This window comes from Coregonus clupeaformis, chromosome 1, assembly GCF_020615455.1.
Source record: "Coregonus clupeaformis isolate EN_2021a chromosome 1, ASM2061545v1, whole genome shotgun sequence".
NCBI classification, from domain to species: Eukaryota; Metazoa; Chordata; class Actinopteri; order Salmoniformes; family Salmonidae; genus Coregonus; species Coregonus clupeaformis.
Genome location: NC_059192.1, coordinates 22,216,567 through 22,237,350, shown reverse-complemented (window position 1 = coordinate 22,237,350; position 20,784 = coordinate 22,216,567). Strand labels below are relative to the sequence as shown.

Genomic DNA, 20,784 nt, shown 5'->3' with positions numbered 1-20,784 from the left:
CAACTGCAAATGGGGACAAAGATTGTACTTTTTGTCCTCTGGTTCTGATGAAACAAAAATATAACTGTTTGGCCATAATGACCATCATTATGTTTGGAGGAAAAAGGGGGGAGGGGCTCGCAAGCCGAAGAACACCATCCCAACCGTGAAGCACGGGGGTGGCAGCATCATGCTGTGGGGGTGCTTTGCTGCAGGAGGGACTGGTGCACTTCACAAAATAAATGGCATCATCAGGAAGGAAAATTATGTGGATATATTGAAGCAACATCTCAAGACATCAGTCAGGAAGTTAAAGCTTGGTCGCAAATGGGTCTTCCAAATGGACAATGACCCCAAGCATACTTCCAAAGTTGTGGCAAAATGGCTTAAGGACAACGAAGTCAAGGTATTGGAGTGGCCATCACAAAGCCCTGACCTCAATCCTATAGAAAATGTGTGGACAGAACTGAAAAAGCGTGTGAGAACAAGGAGGCCTACAAACCTGACTCAGTTACACCAGCTCTGTCAGGAGGAATGGGACAAAATCCACCCAACTTATTGTGGGAAGCTTGTGGAAGGCTACCCGAAATGTTTGACCCAAGTTAAACAATTAAAAGGCAATGCTACCAAATACTAATTGAGTGTATATAAACTTCTGACCCACTGGGAATGTGATGAAAGAAATAAAAGCTGAAATAAATCATACTCACTATTATTATTCTGACATTTCACATTCTTAAAATAAAGTGGTGATCCTAACTGACATTTACATTTACATTTTAGTCATTTAGCAGACGCTCTTATCCAGAGCGACTTACAGTTAGTGAATACATTTTTTTTTTTTTTTTATACTGGCCCCCCGTGGGAATCGAACCCACAACCCTGGCGTTGCAAACGCCATGCTCTGACCTAAGACAGGGAATATTTACTATCTACCTCAATTACCTTGTACCCCTGCACACCGACTCGGTACTGGTACCCCGTGTATATATTATTACCTTTTTTATTACGTTTTACTTTTCTATTGTTTCTCTTTTCTTTCTCTCTGCATTGTTGGGATGCCCGTAAGTAAGCATTTCACTGTTAGTCTACACCTGTTGTTTACTTAGCATGTGACAAATAATATTTGATTGAAATGTATTATTAGCATACTGATAATTCTTGCAGTGGAGTGGACATACAGTGGGGAAAAAAAGTATTTAGTCAGGCACCAATTGTGCAAGTTCTCCCACTTAAAAAGATGAGAGAGGCCTGTAATTTTCATCATAGGTACACGTCAACTATGACAGACAAAATGAGAAAAAAAAATCCAGAAAATCACATTGTAGGATTTTTTATGAATTTATTGGCATATGATGGTGGAAAATAAGTATTTGGTCAATAACAAAAGTTTCTCAATACTTTGTTATATACCCTTTGTTGGCAATGACACAGGTCAAACGTTTTCTGTAAGTCCTCACAAGGTTTTCACACACTGTTGCTGGTATTTTGGCCCATTCCTCCATGCAGATCTCCTCTAGAGCAGTGATGTTTTGGGGCTGTCGCTGGGCAACATGGACTTTCAACTCCCGCCAAAGATTTTCTATGGGGTTGAGATCTGGAGACTGGCTAGGCCACTCCAGGACCTTGAAATGCTTCTTACGAAGCCATTCCTTCGTTGCCCGGGCGGTGTGTTTGGGATCATTGTCATGCTGAAAGACCCAGCCACGTTTCATCTTCAATGCCCTTGCTGATGGAAGGAGGGTTTCACTCAAAATCTCACGATACATGGCCCCATTCATTCTTTCCTTTACACGGATCAGTCGTCCTGGTCCCTTTGCAGAAAAACAGCCCCAAAGCATGATGTTTCCAACCCCATGCTTCACAGTAGGTATGGTGTTCTTTGGATGCAACTCAGCATTCTTTGTCCTCCAAACATGACGAGTTGAGTTTTTACCAAAAAGTTATATTTTGGTTTCATCTGACCATATGACATTCTCCCAATCCTCTTCTGGATCATCCAAATGCACTTCAGACGGGCCTGGACATGTACTGGCTTAAGCAGGGGGGACACGTCTCGCACTGCAGGATTTGAGTCCCTGGCGGCGTAGTGTGTTACTGATGGTTGGCTTTGTTACTTTGGTCCCAGCTCTCTGCAGGTCATTCACTAGGTCCCCCCGTGTGGTTCTGGGATTTTTACTCACCGTTCTTGTGATCATTTTGACCCCACGGGGTGAGATCTTGCGTGGAGCCCCAGATCGAGGGAGATTATCAGTGGTCTTGTATGTCTTCCATTTCCTAATAATTGCTCCCACAGTTGATTTCTTCAAACCAAGCTGCTTACCTATTGCAGATTCAGTCTTCCCAGCCTGGTGCAGGTCTACAATTTTGTTTTTGGTGTCCTTTGACAGCTCTTTGGTCTTGGCCATTGTGAAGTTTGGAGTGTGACTGTATGAGGTTGTGGACAGGTGTCTTTTATACTGATAACAAGTTCAAACAGGTGCCATTAATACAGGTAACGAGTGGAGGACAGAGGAGCCTCTTAAAGAAGAAGTTACAGGTCTGTGAGAGCCAGAAATCTTGCTTGTTTGTAGGTGACCAAATACTTATTTTTCACCATAATTTGCAAATAAATTCATTAAAAATCCTACAATGGGATTTTCTGGATTTTTTTTTCTCAATTTGTCTGTCATAGTTGACGTGTACCTATGATGAAAATTACAGGCCTCTCTCATCTTTTTAAGTGGGAGAACTTGCACAATTGGTGGCTGGCTAAATACTTTTTTTCCCCACTGTATGTTGGGCCTCTGTAGCCCAAAAGACTAGGGTTGCCAAGGCAATTGGCTCAGTGTCCCCTGCTGTTGTCACTCTTCCTTGGTCATTGATCGCCTCTCATCTCACCAGCTCTCTCTGCTGGCATTGTCTGTGCACACACATACCCTCTTGAAAATATGCAAAACATATTTTCTTATATATTTTCTTGATGATGCAGGATAACGGAAAAACTACAAATTGCCAGATACCTATTTTGTTCAATCCAGTCATTTATCAGGTTGTCATAAAAAATAAAAAAAACATTAACTGATCATGGGGCTCATCGTACAGTTCATTTTCAAAGGCATTGAGAATGTGCTAACACTCGTTCAGCATTGATTTTGCAAGGTCCAATCTCTTGCAAATGATTATATTAAAAATACAAAATAGAAAGACAATGGGCTAATATTTATAAAGGGACATAAAGTTCACATATGCTACCGTATTATGCTTTATCTAGAGCTGGCTGCACTTGCAGCAACCAGAGGCCAAGGTGAATGCAAAGTTTGAATTCATGTTTGATTGAACTGAGGTTAAACTTGCATTCTGCATGATCACCTATTCAAATTTCAACCTCTCACTAACGTCAGCAGTCGAAAAAAAGTATAATATTACTAACCCGATGCATTTGTCAATTATCCATAATCAGATATTTCACCTTTGATCCTTGACAAAATCCATGTTAACAATACTTGTTCTGGGGCAGGGCAGGTCAAAGCTGGAATCCATATTACCCAACAGTGGAGGCATCTTCCTCAGCCTCTTCGCCTCGTTCTGCAGTTTCTGCCGGATGTACCCTTTAATTTCCGCATCCGTCTTTCCAGGAAAAAAATACTGAACTATCCCTGTGGAAATAGTCACATGAAATTTACATTTGCATGCGGAACTCCCTTAAACAGAAATGATTACAGTGGTCCATAACACGTGTTTTTTCTCTCATGTACGTCAATTCATAGAGGTGGTTTAAGGTTAGAAAACTAGGTCAGGAACAGTTAGGAAACAGTGACAATACAGTTATTATGCAAGTCAAAACCAAAGGCTACAACGATTGTAGATATTTATTTAAGACATTCCAACTATCCTTTTTCAAACAATAATACAACTTTCCACTGAACCTCAGTGTTCTGTGCTGTCTTTATTATGTCTAGTCTACCAATAAGGTATGTTGAGGGAAAGGCTGCTTACTCAGTATGGCCTGGATCTCCTCAGGAGGGAGAGCAGGTTTGGTCTGAGCTTTCTTGTTGTACACCAGCCCTGAGATGGAGTGGGAGGCTAGGCAGTCCCTCTCATACAGCCCTCGCAACAGGTCATTGGTCAGTTTCTGAGCTGTCGTGCCAGTGTTGCAGCGTTCCAACAGCTCTGGGGTAATGAACTGAGGACAAAATAAGATGTGTATATATAACACTTTGAGACTGCCAACCAGTTCAAAAGAGGCAGGGTGTTAGTTCGTTTTTTTAGACAAAATATTCCATTGGAAAAATTAAAATACGTGTTATTTCTGGCAGGTCCAGCCCAGGTAGTACCTCCTCCAAATATACAGTGGGGGAAAAAAGTATTTAGTCAGCCACCAATTGTGCATGTTCTCCCACTTAAAAAGATGAGAGAGGCCTGTAATTTTCATCATAGGTACACGTCAACTATGACAGACAAAATGAGGAAAAAACATCCAGAAAATCACATTGTAGGATTTTTTATCAATTTATTTGCAAATTATGGTGGAAAATAAGTATTTGGTCAATAACAAAAGTTTCTCAATACTTTGTTATATACCCTTTGTTGGCAATGATACAGGTCAAACGTTTTCTGTAAGTCTTCACAAGGTTTTCACACACTGTTGCTGGTATTTTGGCCCATTCCTCCATGCAGATCTCCTCTAGAGCAGTGATGTTTTGGGGCTGTCGCTGGGCAACAAGGACTTTCAACTCCCTCCAAAGATTTTCTATGGGGTTGAGATCTGGAGACTGGCTAGGCCACTCCAGGACCTTGAAATGCTTCTTACGAAGCCACTCCTTCGTTGCCCGGGCGGTGTGTTTGGGATCATTGTCATGCTGAAAGACCCAGCCACGTTTCATCTTCAATGCCCTTGCTGATGGAAGGAGGTTTTCACTCAAAATCTCACGATACATGGCCCCATTCATTCTTTCCTTTACACGGATCAGTCGTCCTGGTCCCTTTGCAGAAAAACAGCCCCAAAGCATGATGTTTCCACCCCCATGCTTCACAGTAGGTATGGTGTTCTTTGGATGCAACTCAGCATTCTTTGTCCTCCAAACACGACGAGTTGAGTTTTTACCAAAAAGTTATATTTTGGTTTCATCTGACATTCTCCCAATCCTCTTCTGGATCATCCAAATGCACTCTAGCAAACTTCAGACGGGCCTGGACATGTACTGGCTTAAGCAGGGGGACACATTTACATTACATTTTAGTCATTTAGCAGACGCTCTTATCCAGAGCGACTTACAGTTAGTGAATACATTTTTATTTATTTTTTATACTGGCCCCCCGTGGGAATCGAACCCACAACCCTGGCGTTGCAAACGCCATGCTCTATCAACTGAGCTACATCCCTGCCGGCCATTCCCTCCCCTACCCTGGACGACGCTGGGCCAATTGTGCACCGCCCATGAGTCTCCCGGTCGCGGCTGGCTGCGACAGAGCCTGGATTCGAACCAGGATCTCTAGTGGCACAGTTAGCACTGCGATGCAGTGCCTTAGACCACTGCACCACTCAGGAGTCTAAGGAGTCTCAGGACACGTCTTGCACTGCAGGATTTGAGTCCCTGGCGGCGTAGTGTGTTACTGATGGTAGGCTTTGTTACTTTGGTCCCAGCTCTCTGCAGGTCATTCACTAGGTCCCCCCGTGTGGTTCTGGGATTTTTGCTCACCGTTCTTGTGATCATTTTGACCCCACGGGGTGAGATCTTGCGTGGAGCCCCAGATCGAGGGAGATTATCAGTGGTCTTGTATGTCTTCCATTTCCTAATAATTGCTCCCACAGTTGATTTCTTCAAACCAAGCTGCTTACCTATTGCAGATTCAGTCTTCCCAGCCTGGTGCAGGTCTACAATTTTGTTTCTGGTGTCCTTTGACAGCTCTTTGGTCTTGGCCATAGTGGAGTTTGGAGTGTGACTGTTTGAGGTTGTGGACAGGTGTCTTTTATACTGATGACAAGTTCAAACAGGTGCCATTAATACAGGTAACGAGTGGAGGACAGAGGAGCCTCTTAAAGAAGAAGTTACAGGTCTGTGAGAGCCAGAAATCTTGCTTGTTTGTAGGTGACCAAATACTTATTTTCCACCATAATTTGCAAATAAATTCATTTAAAATCCTACAATGTGATTTTCTGGGGGAAAAAAATCTCAATTTGTCTGTCATAGTTGACGTGTACCTATGACGAAAATTACAGGCCTCTCTCATATTTTTAAGTGGGAGAACTTGCACAATTGGTGGCTGACTAAATACTTTTTTTCCCCACTATATATATATTTTTTAATCCCATTTTGTGCCTATTGAACATGACCCAAAAATCAGTGTAGTGGTTTATCTGTACCTCAGTGAAGAGTCCATCCCTAAGGTGCCTGTGTGGTTTCTGGGGTAAGGCCGCCTGTTTCTCCCGCTGCCCATTCATCCCAGCTGGGCAGGCCAGTAAATCTGGGGCCATGGCATCTCCATTGACAAATCCTACAGTTAGGCTAGGACGTGATGCTTGGACAGACGTCTTGCTGTCCTCATTCGACCACCTCTGGGTATTTTCTATCAGGGCTTTAAGGTTTCTGGACAGCTCTCCACATGCTGTCGAGTGATCCACACAAAATGTCCTAAACATTTAACTTCACTCTGGATCAAATGTGTAAAGTTTCAAGAGGATTTCAGTCATTTATTTTAATCTGCTCACCTGTAAGGCACTGAATTTGATCTTTCAAGCTTTCTATCTCTCTTTGCATGCAAATCACCATAGCAATGAGCTTCATCTTTGAGTATGACTGCAGAAACTCTGACCCCTGCCATGACAATGCAAAAGCAGTATTGGATGTTTGGTATTGGAAGGAATGTTCAAGATAACATCACATCACAAATTGTCCACACCTGTACAGCAGGAGTGGGTTGTGTGTGTATAGGCTTACCTCTGTATTGGAATTGCTGTCCCTCAGGTGGTACAAGTTAGGACTGCCCAGCTCAAAAGCCTGTCAAAATAATATGGGTTGAGGATTTCAAAGTTTGTATACAGTTATCATCCAAAGTTTTAACTATTGTATTACCATTGCGAACTTTCTCTGAAATAAGACTTTGACAAGTAACTTTCATAACCTATTTCATGAGATACCCTTTATAACAGGACCACATAAAAAATGACTGCTTTGAAGTTGTGACATAAAGTAACAAAACATATAAATGCACACTGCACACACAGTCCAAAAAAGACCCGCCTATTGTTCAATGGAGATATACAGTATGTACGGTACAGGTAACAAACCCTTATCCACTTCTGGAAGCCGGCTGAGGATGAAGAATTTTCGTCGACTTTCTCTTTATCAAGATACAGTGGGGAGAACAAGTATTTGATACTGTCACGGTTTACTAAGCCAGAACCCAGAAGCAGACCAGGACAAGGTAGGTTGAAACAAAGGTGAGTGTTTATTTAATAGATCCACGAGTGAGGCTGAATAATCCAGGGAACAGAGCGGGTGGCGTGGATGGGTTGTTGAGGGTGCAGTGGTAGGTCCAGTAATGGCTCGGCAGCCGCCGACCATCAGGCAGAGGTTGGGTGAAGGTTCCGGATGAGTGACTGCAGATGGAACAAAACGGAGGTAAGTACAAAACAAGCAAACAAGGTGCAAAACAACAAAACTAACGCTACATGCTCTAAGGCTGATCCACTGATAAACATACTGTTCATGGCTAACGATCCGGCAGGGAATGGATGTTAGGACAGAGCCTAAGAAGGGTGATGATCAGGACCAGGTGTGCAGATTGCTGATGGGATGCAGGTGCGGAAATCAAGAGAGCTCCCGCCTAGCAACGTTGCCCGGCAACCAGGCAGGGAGCGTTCCAGAACCCTCGGGAAACTGGAGATCCCGAGCAGAAAAACTAGTACCCAGACAGAAACCGACTCAGACTGCAGGGATCGTTACAGATACACTGCCGATTTTGCAGGTTTTCCTACTTACAAAGCATGTAGAGGTCTGTAATTTTTATCATAGGTACACTTCAACTGTGAGAGACGGAATCTAAAACAAAAATCCAGAAAATCACATTGTATGATTTTTAAGTAATTCATTTGCATTTTATTGCATGACATAAGTATTTGATCACCTACCAACCAGTAAGAATTCCGGCTCTCATAGACCTGTTAGTTTTTCTTTAAGAAGCCCTCCTGTTCTCCACTCATTACGTGTATTAACTGCACCTGTTTGAACTCGTTACCTGTATAAAAGACACCTGTCCACACACTCAATCAAACAGACTCCAACCTCTCCACAATGGCCAAGACCATGTGTAAGGACATCAGGGATACAATTGTAGACCTGCACAAGGCTGGGATGGGCTACAGGACAATAGGCAAGCAGCTTGGATGAGAAGGCAACAACTGTTGGCGTAATTATTAGAAAATGGAAGAAGTTCAAGATGACGGTCAATCACCCTCGGTCTGGGGCTCCATGTAAGATCTCACCTCGTGGGGCATCAATGATCATGAGGAAGGTGAGGGATCAGCCCAGAACTACACGGCAGGACCTGGTCAATGACCTGAAGAGAGCTGGGACCACAGTCTCAAAGAAAACCATTAGTAACACACTACGCCGTCATGGATTAAAATCCTGCAGCGCACGCAAGGTCCCCCTGCTCAAGCCAGCACATGTCCAGGCCCGTCTGAAGTTTGCCAATGACCATCTGGATGATCCAGAGGAGGAATGGGAGAAGGTCATGTGGTCTAATGAGACAAAAATAGAGCTTTTTGGTCTAAACTCCACTTGCCGTGTTTGGAGGAAGAAGAAGGATGAGTACAACCCCAAGAACACCATCCCAACCGTGAAGCATGGAGGTGGAAACATCATTCTTTGGGGATGCTTTTCTGCAAAGGGGACAGGACGACTGCACCGTATTGAGGGGAGGATGGATGTGGTCATATATCGCAAGATCTTGGCCAACAACCTCCTTCCCTCAGTAAGAGCATTGAAGATGGGTCGTGGCTGGGTCTTCCAGCATGACAACGACCCGAAAACACACAGCCAGGGCAACTAAGGAGTGGCTCGGTAAGAAGCATCTCAAGGTCCTGGAGTGGCCTAGCAAGTCTCCAGACCTGAACCCACAAGAAAATCTTTGGAGGGAGCTGAAAGTCCGTATTGCCCAGCGACAGCCCCGAAACCTGAAGGATCTGGAGAAGGTCTGTATGGAGGAGTGGGTCAAAATCCCTGCTGCAGTGTGTGCAAACCTGGTCAAGACCTACAGGAAACGTATGATCTCTGTAATTGCAAACAAAGGTTTCTGTACCAAATATTAAGTTCTGCTTTGCTGATGTATCAATAACTTATGTCATGCAATAAAATGCAAATTAATTACTTAAAAATCATACAATGTGATTTTCTGGATTTTTGTTTTAGATTCCGTCTCTCATAGTTGAAGTGTACCTATGATAAAAATTACAGAATTTGTAAGTAGGAAAACTTCCTACTTACATGCTTTGTAAGTAGGAAAACCTGCAAAATCGGCAGTGTATCAAATACTTGTTCTCCCCACTGTACATCTGTTTTCTTCTTTTCTGCACATGCTGTTAGACAGTTATGGCATGATTAAGTTAAAACACGTTTATAAAAACTCACAGCAGTTGTTCATATTTTTAGATCCAAACATTTTATGGCAATAGGCTACTCTTACAAAGCTTGCATCGACGTTTTGAGCCCCATCTTCATCTCCTTCACTTTCGTAGTGAAGGACCCGTTTCGCCTTTGATTTCTTTCTCATATTTCTATTCCATTAATTGCCTTGCAGAAAAACTGTGCCCAGCATACTGCACGTGTTCAAAATATTGGGGAAGACTGATAAGTGAAAGTGTCCTGGTTAAACGCAGCAGGGGACGCTTGCTGTCGTTATTCTACTCCAGAACCAGCGTTCGGAGACATCCCCTTTGATGCCCGATCCCCAATCTGAGAATCGCCTACACAGAGAGAGGGATTGTGGATTTTATGCACTGAGGCGTAACGTGACACTGTTACGTTGTAGTCGTGAATGATTCGATAACGATTTGTATCCCTCTCAAAGTTACATCGTACCTTATGTTACCTAATTGGTCACTTGGGGTGATGATAATCAGAAAAGTACTTTTCATTTTATCAACAAGAATTGGAAGAGTATTTTCATTCCTTTTTCTTTCCATTATAATTATTGACACTATCAAACCATAATTTTTATACATTTTTGATGCATTTATGCATTGCATTAAACAGTCAAAGCAATCATTTTGTTCAGAGGGGATACGCTTGTGTGGTGATGTAACTGAGAAATTCGTCACAGTTTCAGTAAATTTGCTATCAAATTCATAGTTCATAAACAGATTTTCTTGAAAAGAAGATGCATTCTTTGAAATACTGGTGGATTGATAGTTTAGAGGAAAAAAAATATTAAAATCACAGAAATGACTAAGAGAAGTATGTATTCATAGTGTATTATAATGGCTTACTGTATGTGCAACAAAATACAAAGAACATGGATGCTGTCCAATGCACAGGCCAAATTGAAGTTGATAACTGTAATAAAAATAATATTTTTCAACAACATTTAGTCCACATCCTGGATATGAGGAATGTATCAATCCAATCTTAATTAAACGTTTAATACAAAGGTGAATTAAACGGTGGATGTTTTGCCTGCTTTAAATGTGCTGTCTTGCCATCTGGTGGCATACATCTATCATGATCACTCACAAAAAGTCATTATCCTATACTCAAATACCGTTTGTTGTCTCTGTGGTAACTGGAGGTCTCTTTGAGTAACAAAACCTATGAAAGTATGATTTTATGTATCAACAGAGAGAGCATTATCACAATAAACTTCATAAATTGGAGATGGTGTGGAGATGAAGATTGGGTTATTCAACCAAGTTGGACCCTCCTGGACTGCTCTTCCTGTTCCACTACCTCGCTGTTGGGTTAACCCCTACCAAAGTTCTGTTATGCACTGACTGCCTCAGACTCCGAGTCTAAGTGTATCGCAGAACTTGGGATGGGGGCACTCGGAGTCATAGTTGGACAAGAGAGCAGGATACATGGCAAACACTGTAAAGACATGCAGACAGTAGAGTTAGAAACATGTAATTAAGTGTCACTCCACAATAATACAAAATGCAGATTTTTTATCTCATTAAAAACAATCATAGTCAAACATGGTACAGGCGTCATCTATATTGCATTACGACATTTGTGGTCCCGTGTGGCTCAGATGGTAGAACATGGCGCTTGCATCGCCAGGGCTGTCGGTTCGATTCTCACGGGTGACAGTATGAGTTGCTGACAGAACCAGGATGGCTGCTCACTCTACCTAGTTGTATGTAAACGTTGTTTAAACCCCGCTGTCTGTATTATGTCTCTAAATGTTGTCTACCACTAGCAGCAACATACAGATATCGCCAAATAAAATTCTGAGTATGTGTAAATGTACTTGACAAATAAAAGGTGCTTCTGATTCTGATAATGGCTAACCTTCATTCTATTTCTAGGGGTAAACCTACCCTATATGCAGATATACCATGGAATTACTAACACAGATTATAGGAACAAGTGTGTATTTAGGCCTACACACAAAAGCACACACAACAATTTGTCCATATGGCAGTGATCCCTGTGATAGAATGTGTAATGAATGAGCCATATAACTATGAGCCTATGACTTGAATTGAATGTGCATGTGAAGCCTTAACTACAAAAATGATGATGCGTTTCAATCAAAAGGTTTATATTTCTGAGCAATTTATAAGACATTCTTAACAAGTTAAAATAAATTATGTTTGAAGTTGTATCTCTTATCTCCTGGATTATCCAGCAGTTTGTCAAAGCCAAAAGTACACAAATTAGGCTACACATTTTTTGTTTGTGCACAAATGTCATTTTCATAAAAAATACATTTTAGCAGTACTTACAACGTTATTAGTTTAGCCTACGTCCACTGCGGTGTATCTGATGTTGACGTGGTCATGTCATTCCACAAGCGTCTCCAATACGCATGTGCACAACTACATAGGCTCCAATTTGAGAAAGAGATATATACATTTGGCCTATAGAGCCCATTCTCCTTTAGGTGAAACAAGTAATAATAATAACATAATATGCCATTTAGCAGACGCTTTTATCCAAACGATTTACAGTCATGTGTGCATACAGTTTTTACGTATCGGTGGTCCCGGGGATCGAACCCACTACCCTGGCGTTACAAGCGGTACTTACATGTAGAATATTCTACAAGCGCCATGCTCTACCAATTGAGCTATCATTCAAATAAATGATAACACATCACAATAATTTCAGTGGAAAGTTGATAATGGATCCACCTATCCTACTGCCTATGTCCTCTTTTTTTTGTGAGTAAGGGACAGATATAAACCTAATTATATTGACACGTAATCATCAAGAGTCAGATAGCACAATCATGCATCGTTAATTTCCACTAATATACCAGTCGGGCTTTAAAATAAGTGGATGATTAGAAAATAATAGAAAGGAAAAGAAAAATGTAAAGAAACAAACATGACATAAAACACATGTTGTTACACAGGCATAATAGCCTAGGCATAATTGTGAAACCAGTTGTTCACTTTCTGTGTGAATTATTAGATCATTAATAGGCCTAGCCCTATCCTATTTCTCAAATGATTTAGAAGTTTATAGCCCAAATAAATTGACTCATTGTATAGAAAGGGCTGATTGTTGTATTCAATTTCAATTTTAAATCTATAATATGACATGAAGTTTTTTTTTTTTTCAGCCTAACTAAAGTCTATAATTCATGTGTGAAACCAGGGATTAAATTCGGGGATTTTCACTGCTGTGATGAAAACATGCGCCCTAGAATATTCTACGCATGCTCTGTGGGAAGCCTGTTTTGGCGTCAGACGCGCCGCTGCTAGCTAGCAAATTGGAAATATTGCAAGTCATGGTGGGCCATTCAATGGAGGGAAAGGGTGGATAATGACTTTGGGTAATGCTTATAAAACATATGAGGGAACTCTTCTGGATTCAGATAATGGTTATAGAAGGTGGTCGACTTGTGGGCATACAGGCAAATTTATAAAATCTTCACGCGTAAGTAGAAAATAGGTTTTAGCTAGCTAGCTATAGAACGTTAGATTGCGTTAGCCTGTAGCTAATTGTGCTTGAGTGTTTTTGACAAACGATTGAAAGTTAGCGGATGGACTATCTGCTTCTTGTGTCTACATTTATTTGAGTGGCAATGCAAAACATTGTTTAAAATACATTGTAACAGTTACGTTAGCTAGCTAACTAACGTTACATTTTAGCAATTTCTCTTTCCCCGTTGCTGTCACATCAACATCCCGCCCCTATCTTTTCCTATTGGAAAAATGTGTGAGAATCCCATGTTGTGATCGTATCCTTGGTTTGTTAGTGGTTCACCAGCCTGTCTGTTGTCAATGCGCCACTTGTTGCTAGGGAGGTTGCTTGATAGCGGAAGTGAGTGTTATCAACACTTCCCACTGGAGTCTGGACGATAAATGCCGTTGGATGCTGGCAAGGATTTTTTAGGTTGCCTACTTTTAAACACTATTGATGGATATACTGATGCATCGTTTTTATTGCTATTAATTTAATGTAATTGTGTATGTGTGAGTGACACATCGGTAAACTGGAGATCTTGAAAAGAAAATGGATGAGAGGGAGACTGAAGCGTAGCTACTGGAGGAGAACCCAAGAGACCCTCCCTCTTTCACCTTAACAACTATCTATTCCTGCACTGGGCTAGGTGATTTGTTGTTCTGCATTGTCAGGTTGGCATGTCAAATGGATCTTCATCTTGAATTGGGATTAAGGCACAGTGTGTCCGCTAGAGACAGTGGCCATTAAACCTCTCTGCGGGGACCCCCAGTTCACAATTTTGTTGTAGCCCTGAACTAGCTCCCCTGATTAACCTAATCAAGGGTTTTATGACTAGTTGACATCTGGAATCATGTGTGCTTGCTCTAGAATAGATCAAATCCATGGAACAGCTGGGGGTCCCCAAGGAGAGATTTGAAAACCACTGCTCTAGAAAGTGGAGATGTGATGGTTTGCTGCTAAGAAGCAGGGTTCTAATTGTTCTCACCCATAGAAATATGTGGAATGTGAGGCGGTTTATTCTCTCATTTATTGCCTCTGCACTGGCAGTGCATATGATTGGTTTATGGTTATGAGTTCAGTGTGCATTTTATTTGGCTATTCATGTTGGTTATATCAGTGCAGTTGGACATCTTAAATTATGTGTGGCTAACTGCCCATGGTACATGGTCGAGGAAAAGCCTGTTTGTTTCAACATCTAAAGCAAACTCACATTTCATCTGGCCCGAACAATGTTTGATGCATTCTACTGCTGTTATGTCATATCATATTCTTTTGACATTATGTAATGTAATCTTTTTTCTATGACTAAGTGAAATTTGATGGTAGAACACAGGCTCAGGTTGACCTAAACTTGTTTACTCAACAAGTACATATTTTTTTATCCTGTCATTACATTTTAAAGGCATCAATACCAAGAAAATGAGGTTTATTTATCCTTGATCTCTCTCTCTGTGCAGATATGGGAGGACTTACTAATGGGGAAGACCAAAACCTGACCTAGAAAACAGTTCACCCTTTGACTGATATTGGACTCGCATAAAAGACCACAGAAACCCTCTACATTCTATTCACATTTTAAGCAAACTCCAAAAGTCCCTCTCCACTTCTGTCATATCTGCAATTTTCATACTTTTCATTCTTTATCACAGTCTTTATCTCAATATCAACTATTGCGGAACTCTAGTTTGTCCATTGTTTTTATTTATTTTTTACTTATTTTTTTACTTTCACTTTTTGTTCCTTTGTAAAGAAATGCTTTACCTGAAAAAGTACTTCACAGAGGGCCTGATTCAGTTCACCATCCTCCTGAGTCTCATTGGGGTGCGGGTGGACCTGGACACCTACCTGAGCAATCAACTGCCCCCACTGCAAGAGATCATCCTAGGCCCCAGCTCGGCCTACACCCAGACGCAGTTTCACAACCTCCGCAACACGCTGGACGGGTATGGCATCCATCCCAAGAGTGTGGACCTCGACCAGTTCTTTACCACCCGCCGGCTGCTGAACCAGGTGCGCCAGCTAGATCGACTGTCAGTGCCCAGTCCAGAACTGAGCACGTGGTTGGTGCACCGCGACCCTGAGACTGTGGTGTCCGCCGCCAGCCAGCCCAGCCCAAGCATCACCCTGGACAATGGGGCCGGCCTGGAGGACGTGAACAACTCCGAAGCCCCGGCCATGAGGGGGGGCGGCGGAGCGCCTGAGTCCACCTACAATCTGAGTGGAGAGGACCGAACCCTGGGAGCCGTGGCCCCCGAGGACAGCCAGGAGCAGGGCAACAGGGAGGGCAATGATGACCTCACCAAAGAGGTAAGAAAGCATGCAATGATCTCACCTCTACTCAGGATCACAAGACTAGGGCAAGCTGGGGCATGGCACTTCTATTGTAATGTACAGGGATATATTACTAGATGCTTACTGTATTTAGCTGTCTATCAGAGACCTATTGTATGTCTGAACCTTGATAAATCACAATTGTAATCAAATGGAAGTTATTTCTGGCATTGTGTAATCTGCATTATTATAATGTCCTGTTCTTACATTAGAGTAATCCGTTCCCCTAATAGTCACAGGACCACCACTCAAGATGCAGTGTGGTTTTGGGCCAAACACTAAGCCATTGTTAAAGCTTTAAAATGAACAGTCTCCCACTGGAGTGGAATCACATGCTTTTATGGTAATTAAGTGGCTACGGTTGAATCAGTGGGCTTAGCTTCAAGTTACATGATCTGAAGTTACATGATTCGACTTTTAAATCTTCTTATGCCAACACGTGGCGATATACATATCTGAGGATGACAATATCAAAATGTAAAGCCAACCGTGTCACAGGTAAAGCCATCTTTGACTATTGAATCCATTTAGAATGAAGTTGTGTAAGACAAGATGGTGTACAACTCAATCAAGAGGGCTCTTTTCTTTGTAGTCCTAACATCTTTCTCATCTGACATGTCTTTTTCAGGACATTGATTTGATTGACATCCTGTGGCGACAGGATATCGACCTTGGCGCAGGACGGGAAGTGTTCAACTACAGCAGCCGCCAGAAGGAGAGTGAGGCGGAGAAGCCCAGCCCAGAGGAGAAGGAGGAAGGAGCAGAGGCACAGGAGAGCTGGAGGAACGGAGTGAACCTTCAAGAGGCTCAGCCTGTGGATGGAGAGACAGGGGAGAGCATACCAGAGCAGGTAGCTAAGGGTACAGATTGTGTTTTTCATGATCCTGTGTCCACTGTAGTTGATAGTTAAGGGAGTGACCTCTGTGCTGTCTGCCCCTCCCCCCAGCTCCCAGGCCTTGGCTCTCAGACCTCACTGTCTCTGCAGGAATGCCTGAGGCTGCTTGAGGCCACCTTCCCTTTCGGAGAAGAATCTCCTGAGGTAAAGACATTTGCAAGCTGTCTCAGGAGACAGAAGCGTCTTAATTTAAATTATGTTAAACAACCAGGATATTACAGATGGATGATTGCCTTTATGGTCTATTATAATCTCAACATGTTTGTGAGATAATTTTTAAGGTAAACATCTGTTATCAGTTTGTAGCCCCTGTAGTCACTGCTGAGCTTGCAGTGGCCAATGAAGAAGCTCCATCCACATCTCAGGGGCTGCCACTGCCTCCCCCGTTGCCCCAGCCTGTGCCCCAGTTGGACCTGGAGCAGCAGTGGCAAGACATCATGGCTATCATGGAACTACAGGTTTGTACTTGCGCTTTAATCACAACTGGTTCGTTTGTTATTAGATGTTCTCTAACCAGGTTTTTCTCTTTGAAGGAAATGGAGGTTAACAACACCTCCGAGAACTCCTTCCTCAGCACTACTTCCAACAGTGCCAATTCCAGTGGCAGCACAACCGAGTCAGGCTCGGTTGAAAGCTTTGGACTTATTAGCTCCTCCAACCTTATCCACCAAGATGTCAGCCTTCACCAGGCCTCCCTCCCTAGCTGCAGCCAGGATTTCCCCACGCTTTTCAATTCAGAGATTGATGGCACTAGCACCCCACGCCCCCCCTTGCTTAGAATGTCCTCCAGCTCCAACTCCTCCAACGTCAACTCTACATTTGGAGCCACCAACCTGACTGGACTCTTTCTCCCACCACCTCTAAACAGCACCAACAACATCACTTCGACCCCAGTGTTGCCTGACCCCTTCAGCAGTCTGCTGGAGGAGTCTATGCTGGATGAGATCAGCCTGCTGGACCTGGCGATGGAGGAGGGCTTCAGCCAGGCCCAGGCCTCTCAGTTGGAGGATGAACTCGACTCAGACTCAGGCCTCTCCCTGGACTCCAGTCACAGCCCGGTCTCCCCGAGCAGCTCTGAGACCTCCTGCTCCTCTGCCGCCTCCTCCTCCACCTCTGCCACCTTCTCAGAGGAAGGGGCTGTGGGATACAGCACTGACTCTGAGTCAGCCACCGTGGAACCAGAAGAAGGTGCTGTGGGGGGCTACCAGCCCGAATTCAACAAGCTCTGCCGCATGAGCTACCAGGACCCCTCCCAATTCCACGGGCTCCCTCAGCTCGACAACATCAACCACAATCACACCTACAACTTACCTCTGTCTTCATCGTTTGATGAACACCCAGAGCTACCGATTCCCACTGGCAAGAAAATGGGCCGCGAGAAGCAGTCAAAGCTTCAGCCCCAACAGGACTTCCTGGACAAACAGTCGAGTCGCGACGAGCGCCGGGCTCGGGCCATGAAGATCCCCTTCTCAAATGAGAAGATCATCAATCTGCCTGTGGAGGAGTTCAACGAGCTTCTGTCCAAGCACCACCTGAGCGAGGCCCAACTGGCCCTCGTTCGCGACATTCGTAGACGTGGCAAGAACAAGATGGCGGCCCAGAACTGCCGGAAGCGCAAGCTGGATACCATCGTCAACCTGGAGCAAGGGGTGCACGACATGCGTCGTGACAAGGCGCGGCTTCTGAAGGAGAAGATGGAGTTCATTCGCTCCATCCGTCAGATGAAGCAGAAAGTGCAAAGCCTCTACCAGGAAGTGTTCACCCAGCTTCGGGATGAGGAGGGCCGGCCCTACCCCCCCAGCGAGTACTCGCTCCAGTACAGCGCCGACGGCAGCGTTCTGATAATGCCACGCAGCATGACAGATCAGCAGACCCGTAAGCCCGACAAGAAACAAAAGGACAAAAAGAAGTGAGGAGGAAGCTGCTGCCTTTTCTTTCATTTAGCAAAAATCACTAAGAACGAATTCTGCAGACGCAAGAGATGTCTTTTTTTCTTTGAGAAGATTCTTGTGAGGAGAAAAATAGCGTTGTTGACTACTCTTCCTGCATTCGTTTTTTTTTTTTTTTTTGGGTGGGGGTTCCTGCGTTTTCTCTGGAAAACGATTTTTCATTGTTTAGGTGGAAAAAAGGAATGAACAAGGAAAATAAGGGGTTCAAAGGCTTCTCTGGATCCTATGGCACCAGGCCAGTGTAGAGGAAGCCGATAAATCATGTTGTGAAGTGAAGGGACTGGTATCAAGTGAAGTGGAGTTGAAGAAAAACAAACATTTAGTCAACATGAATTGGGGTGTAAATTCCGGCCAATTGTTAGTCAGCGTTGAACAGATTGTTAAACCAGATTTCTTGCTTGGGCCTTGAAGTAATTGGTGGAGTGTGTTTCTGGAGTAAGTAGAAGTTTCACATGTAAAGAGGAAAGCCAAGAGAAACTTGAGATAAAAAGCAAGTCCATCATCTGGGATACCATTATCTTATACCGCCGATACTAACCAAATTTGTATGGTTCACTTCACTTGTTTTCTAGGCAAATGTCTTGGTAGTCTGCACTCATTCAAAATGTGTTTGTATTACAAATACCACCGTTTTTTGATTGGCCAATGTCATTGAGACTGATGTAGAACTAGGACACTGGAACACAAAAAAAGAGAGGCTTGGAGAGTATTCTTGGGCTAGCCATGATGGTGGAGCTTGACGAGTATAGGAGACGGGGCGCTGAGGAAGAAGGCACACACTGCATTACAAATGTACCAGCTTCTGTATATCAATACATAGCACTGTAATTTGTCCTTCTAAGGCTTGGCTGTATGCATCGTGCCGTGTCTCTGGCTATCCCTCTGCCGCAGGTTTAAGGATGAGCTCTTCTGGTAATTTTTTTGTTTCCACACTTTCTCATACTCTCCAGAATAAGATAGGTTAGAGGTCTGGCTTCATATCATCTTAGGTCTACTCCCTTATTGCATCACACACCGTGTGTTGTGCCTGTAACCACATTGCAGGAATGTTACAGGCCAGGGAAAATCACAATACTGATTGTGGTAGGCCATCTTTGCAGGAACTACTGTATGAACTGCAACCCTGTGGAAGTGTCACCTGTTAATTACTAATCAAATGCACCCATCTTTACTGTCATTAACATTAGGTTGGTTGGTTTTCTTGTAAGGTGACAGAGATAAGCAGTATGGCTGTCCAGTAATTGCAGAGTGGTAGCCTTTGAAAGAGTAACTTGGGAATGTTGTCATTCTATTTGATAGTTACCTGAAGCAATGGACAAGATTCAGTTGATGAATAGCCTAGTTGTCAGCTGCAATAGTTTACGGTCATACGTTTGTGTCGTTAGAGAAGTAAATCAATTGAATCGAACTGACAAGAAGAATGTGTGAAGTGAGCACCTTGTTTTCGAATGCCTTTGTTGTGGGTTTTGAGAACAAAGGTTATTGGACTGTTAAAGTGCTATTATCTGAACTTGTGTTTTATTGGGGTCAAAAATTGTGTTTTAGCATGTACCCCTAACAAAAAAGATAATTAGTCAATTGAATGCGGCAGAGATGGCTGTTTGAAGGAGAATTTGAGTACATTTGTGAGATCTACAGTAAAGGGGGGGAAATAACTAAGTTGCTGCAATGATGAGAATGACCTATGTTCTTATTCATCCACATAACTTTCATTGTTCTTGTCATCACTAACCTCAGAGGGGAGCCAAGTAAAATACATTGCTTTTAATAAAATGTTTCATGCAGAACTAATACTTTAGCAGGAAATACATTTGGGGCGTCTCAACATTTTAATTAAAAGAAATGAGACAGCTGATAAGTTGTTAGTTCTCACACTTAAGAAAACATTTGACATATTCAGACATGCAAACGTTCACCTGCATTGCAACACAATGCAAAACCCACTATTAAGTTATTACTACTCTTAGTGCACTGCATTTGTTAGTCTTGTTTGTTCTGTAAATATTTAAATGTTTCATGTTTTGTCATTCTTTTTCTGTAGTTTGTGTGTTTTGCACAGCCTTCTCACCCCTGCTTTGGGTTTGGCTGTGCCGTTTCTTTGGTTTACTTTAAAATATTTGCTGGCAATCTGGGATTGTTATTTTGATTAATAAAGTGTTTTTATTTTCATCTGTGACTGCATCATTTGCGTTGTTAATAACAGGGTGAAATGTGTCTATAAAAGTATACTTTGGGGGGAGTAGGAGGATGTCAGCTCATTAGGTTTTGTGAAGATTTTATTTTACCTTTATTTAACTAGGCAAGTCAGTTAAGAACAAATTCTTATTTACAATGACGGCCTACACCGGCCAAACCCGGACTAATTGTGCGCCGCCCTATGGGACTCCCAATCACGGCCGGTTGTGATACAGCCTGGAATCGAACCAGGGCGTCTGTAGTGACGCCTCAAGCACTGAGATGCAGTGCCTTAGACCGCTGCGCCACTCGATAAATACATCAGGCCTTAAATGTAGCT

The 20,784-nt window shown here is 42.9% G+C and overlaps 2 protein-coding genes across 4 annotated transcripts; one reads left to right on the top strand and one right to left on the bottom strand.

Moving 5' to 3' along the window:
- Positions 1 to 3,105: 3,105 nt before the first annotated feature.
- On the bottom strand, positions 3,106 to 6,756 carry LOC121582154. Its single transcript, XM_041897773.1, has 4 exons — positions 6,671 to 6,756; positions 6,326 to 6,567; positions 3,958 to 4,144; positions 3,106 to 3,617 (listed from the first exon to the last, which is right to left on the bottom strand). The coding sequence occupies exons 1-4, from the start codon at positions 6,744 to 6,746 to the stop codon at positions 3,427 to 3,429; spliced, it is 696 nt and encodes a 231-aa protein (XP_041753707.1). The 5' UTR covers positions 6,747 to 6,756; the 3' UTR covers positions 3,106 to 3,426.
- Positions 6,757 to 12,863: 6,107 nt separating this feature from the next.
- Positions 12,864 to 20,438, top strand: nfe2l1b (nfe2 like bZIP transcription factor 1b). 3 transcript variants are annotated; one of them, XM_041857281.2, is made up of 6 exons: positions 12,864 to 12,960; positions 14,552 to 15,401; positions 16,054 to 16,275; positions 16,372 to 16,464; positions 16,620 to 16,778; positions 16,854 to 20,438. In XM_041857281.2, exons 2-6 carry the CDS (start codon positions 14,847 to 14,849, stop codon positions 18,231 to 18,233), a joined length of 2,409 nt encoding a protein of 802 aa, XP_041713215.1. In that variant the 5' UTR covers positions 12,864 to 12,960; positions 14,552 to 14,846; the 3' UTR covers positions 18,234 to 20,438. The 3 variants fall into 3 exon arrangements, with proteins under 3 accessions (XP_041713215.1, XP_041713133.1, XP_041713299.1); XM_041857199.2 differs by having other exon boundaries at positions 12,864 to 13,064; XM_041857365.2 differs by lacking the exon at positions 12,864 to 12,960 and adding an exon at positions 13,074 to 13,740.
- Positions 20,439 to 20,784: the final 346 nt, after the last annotated feature.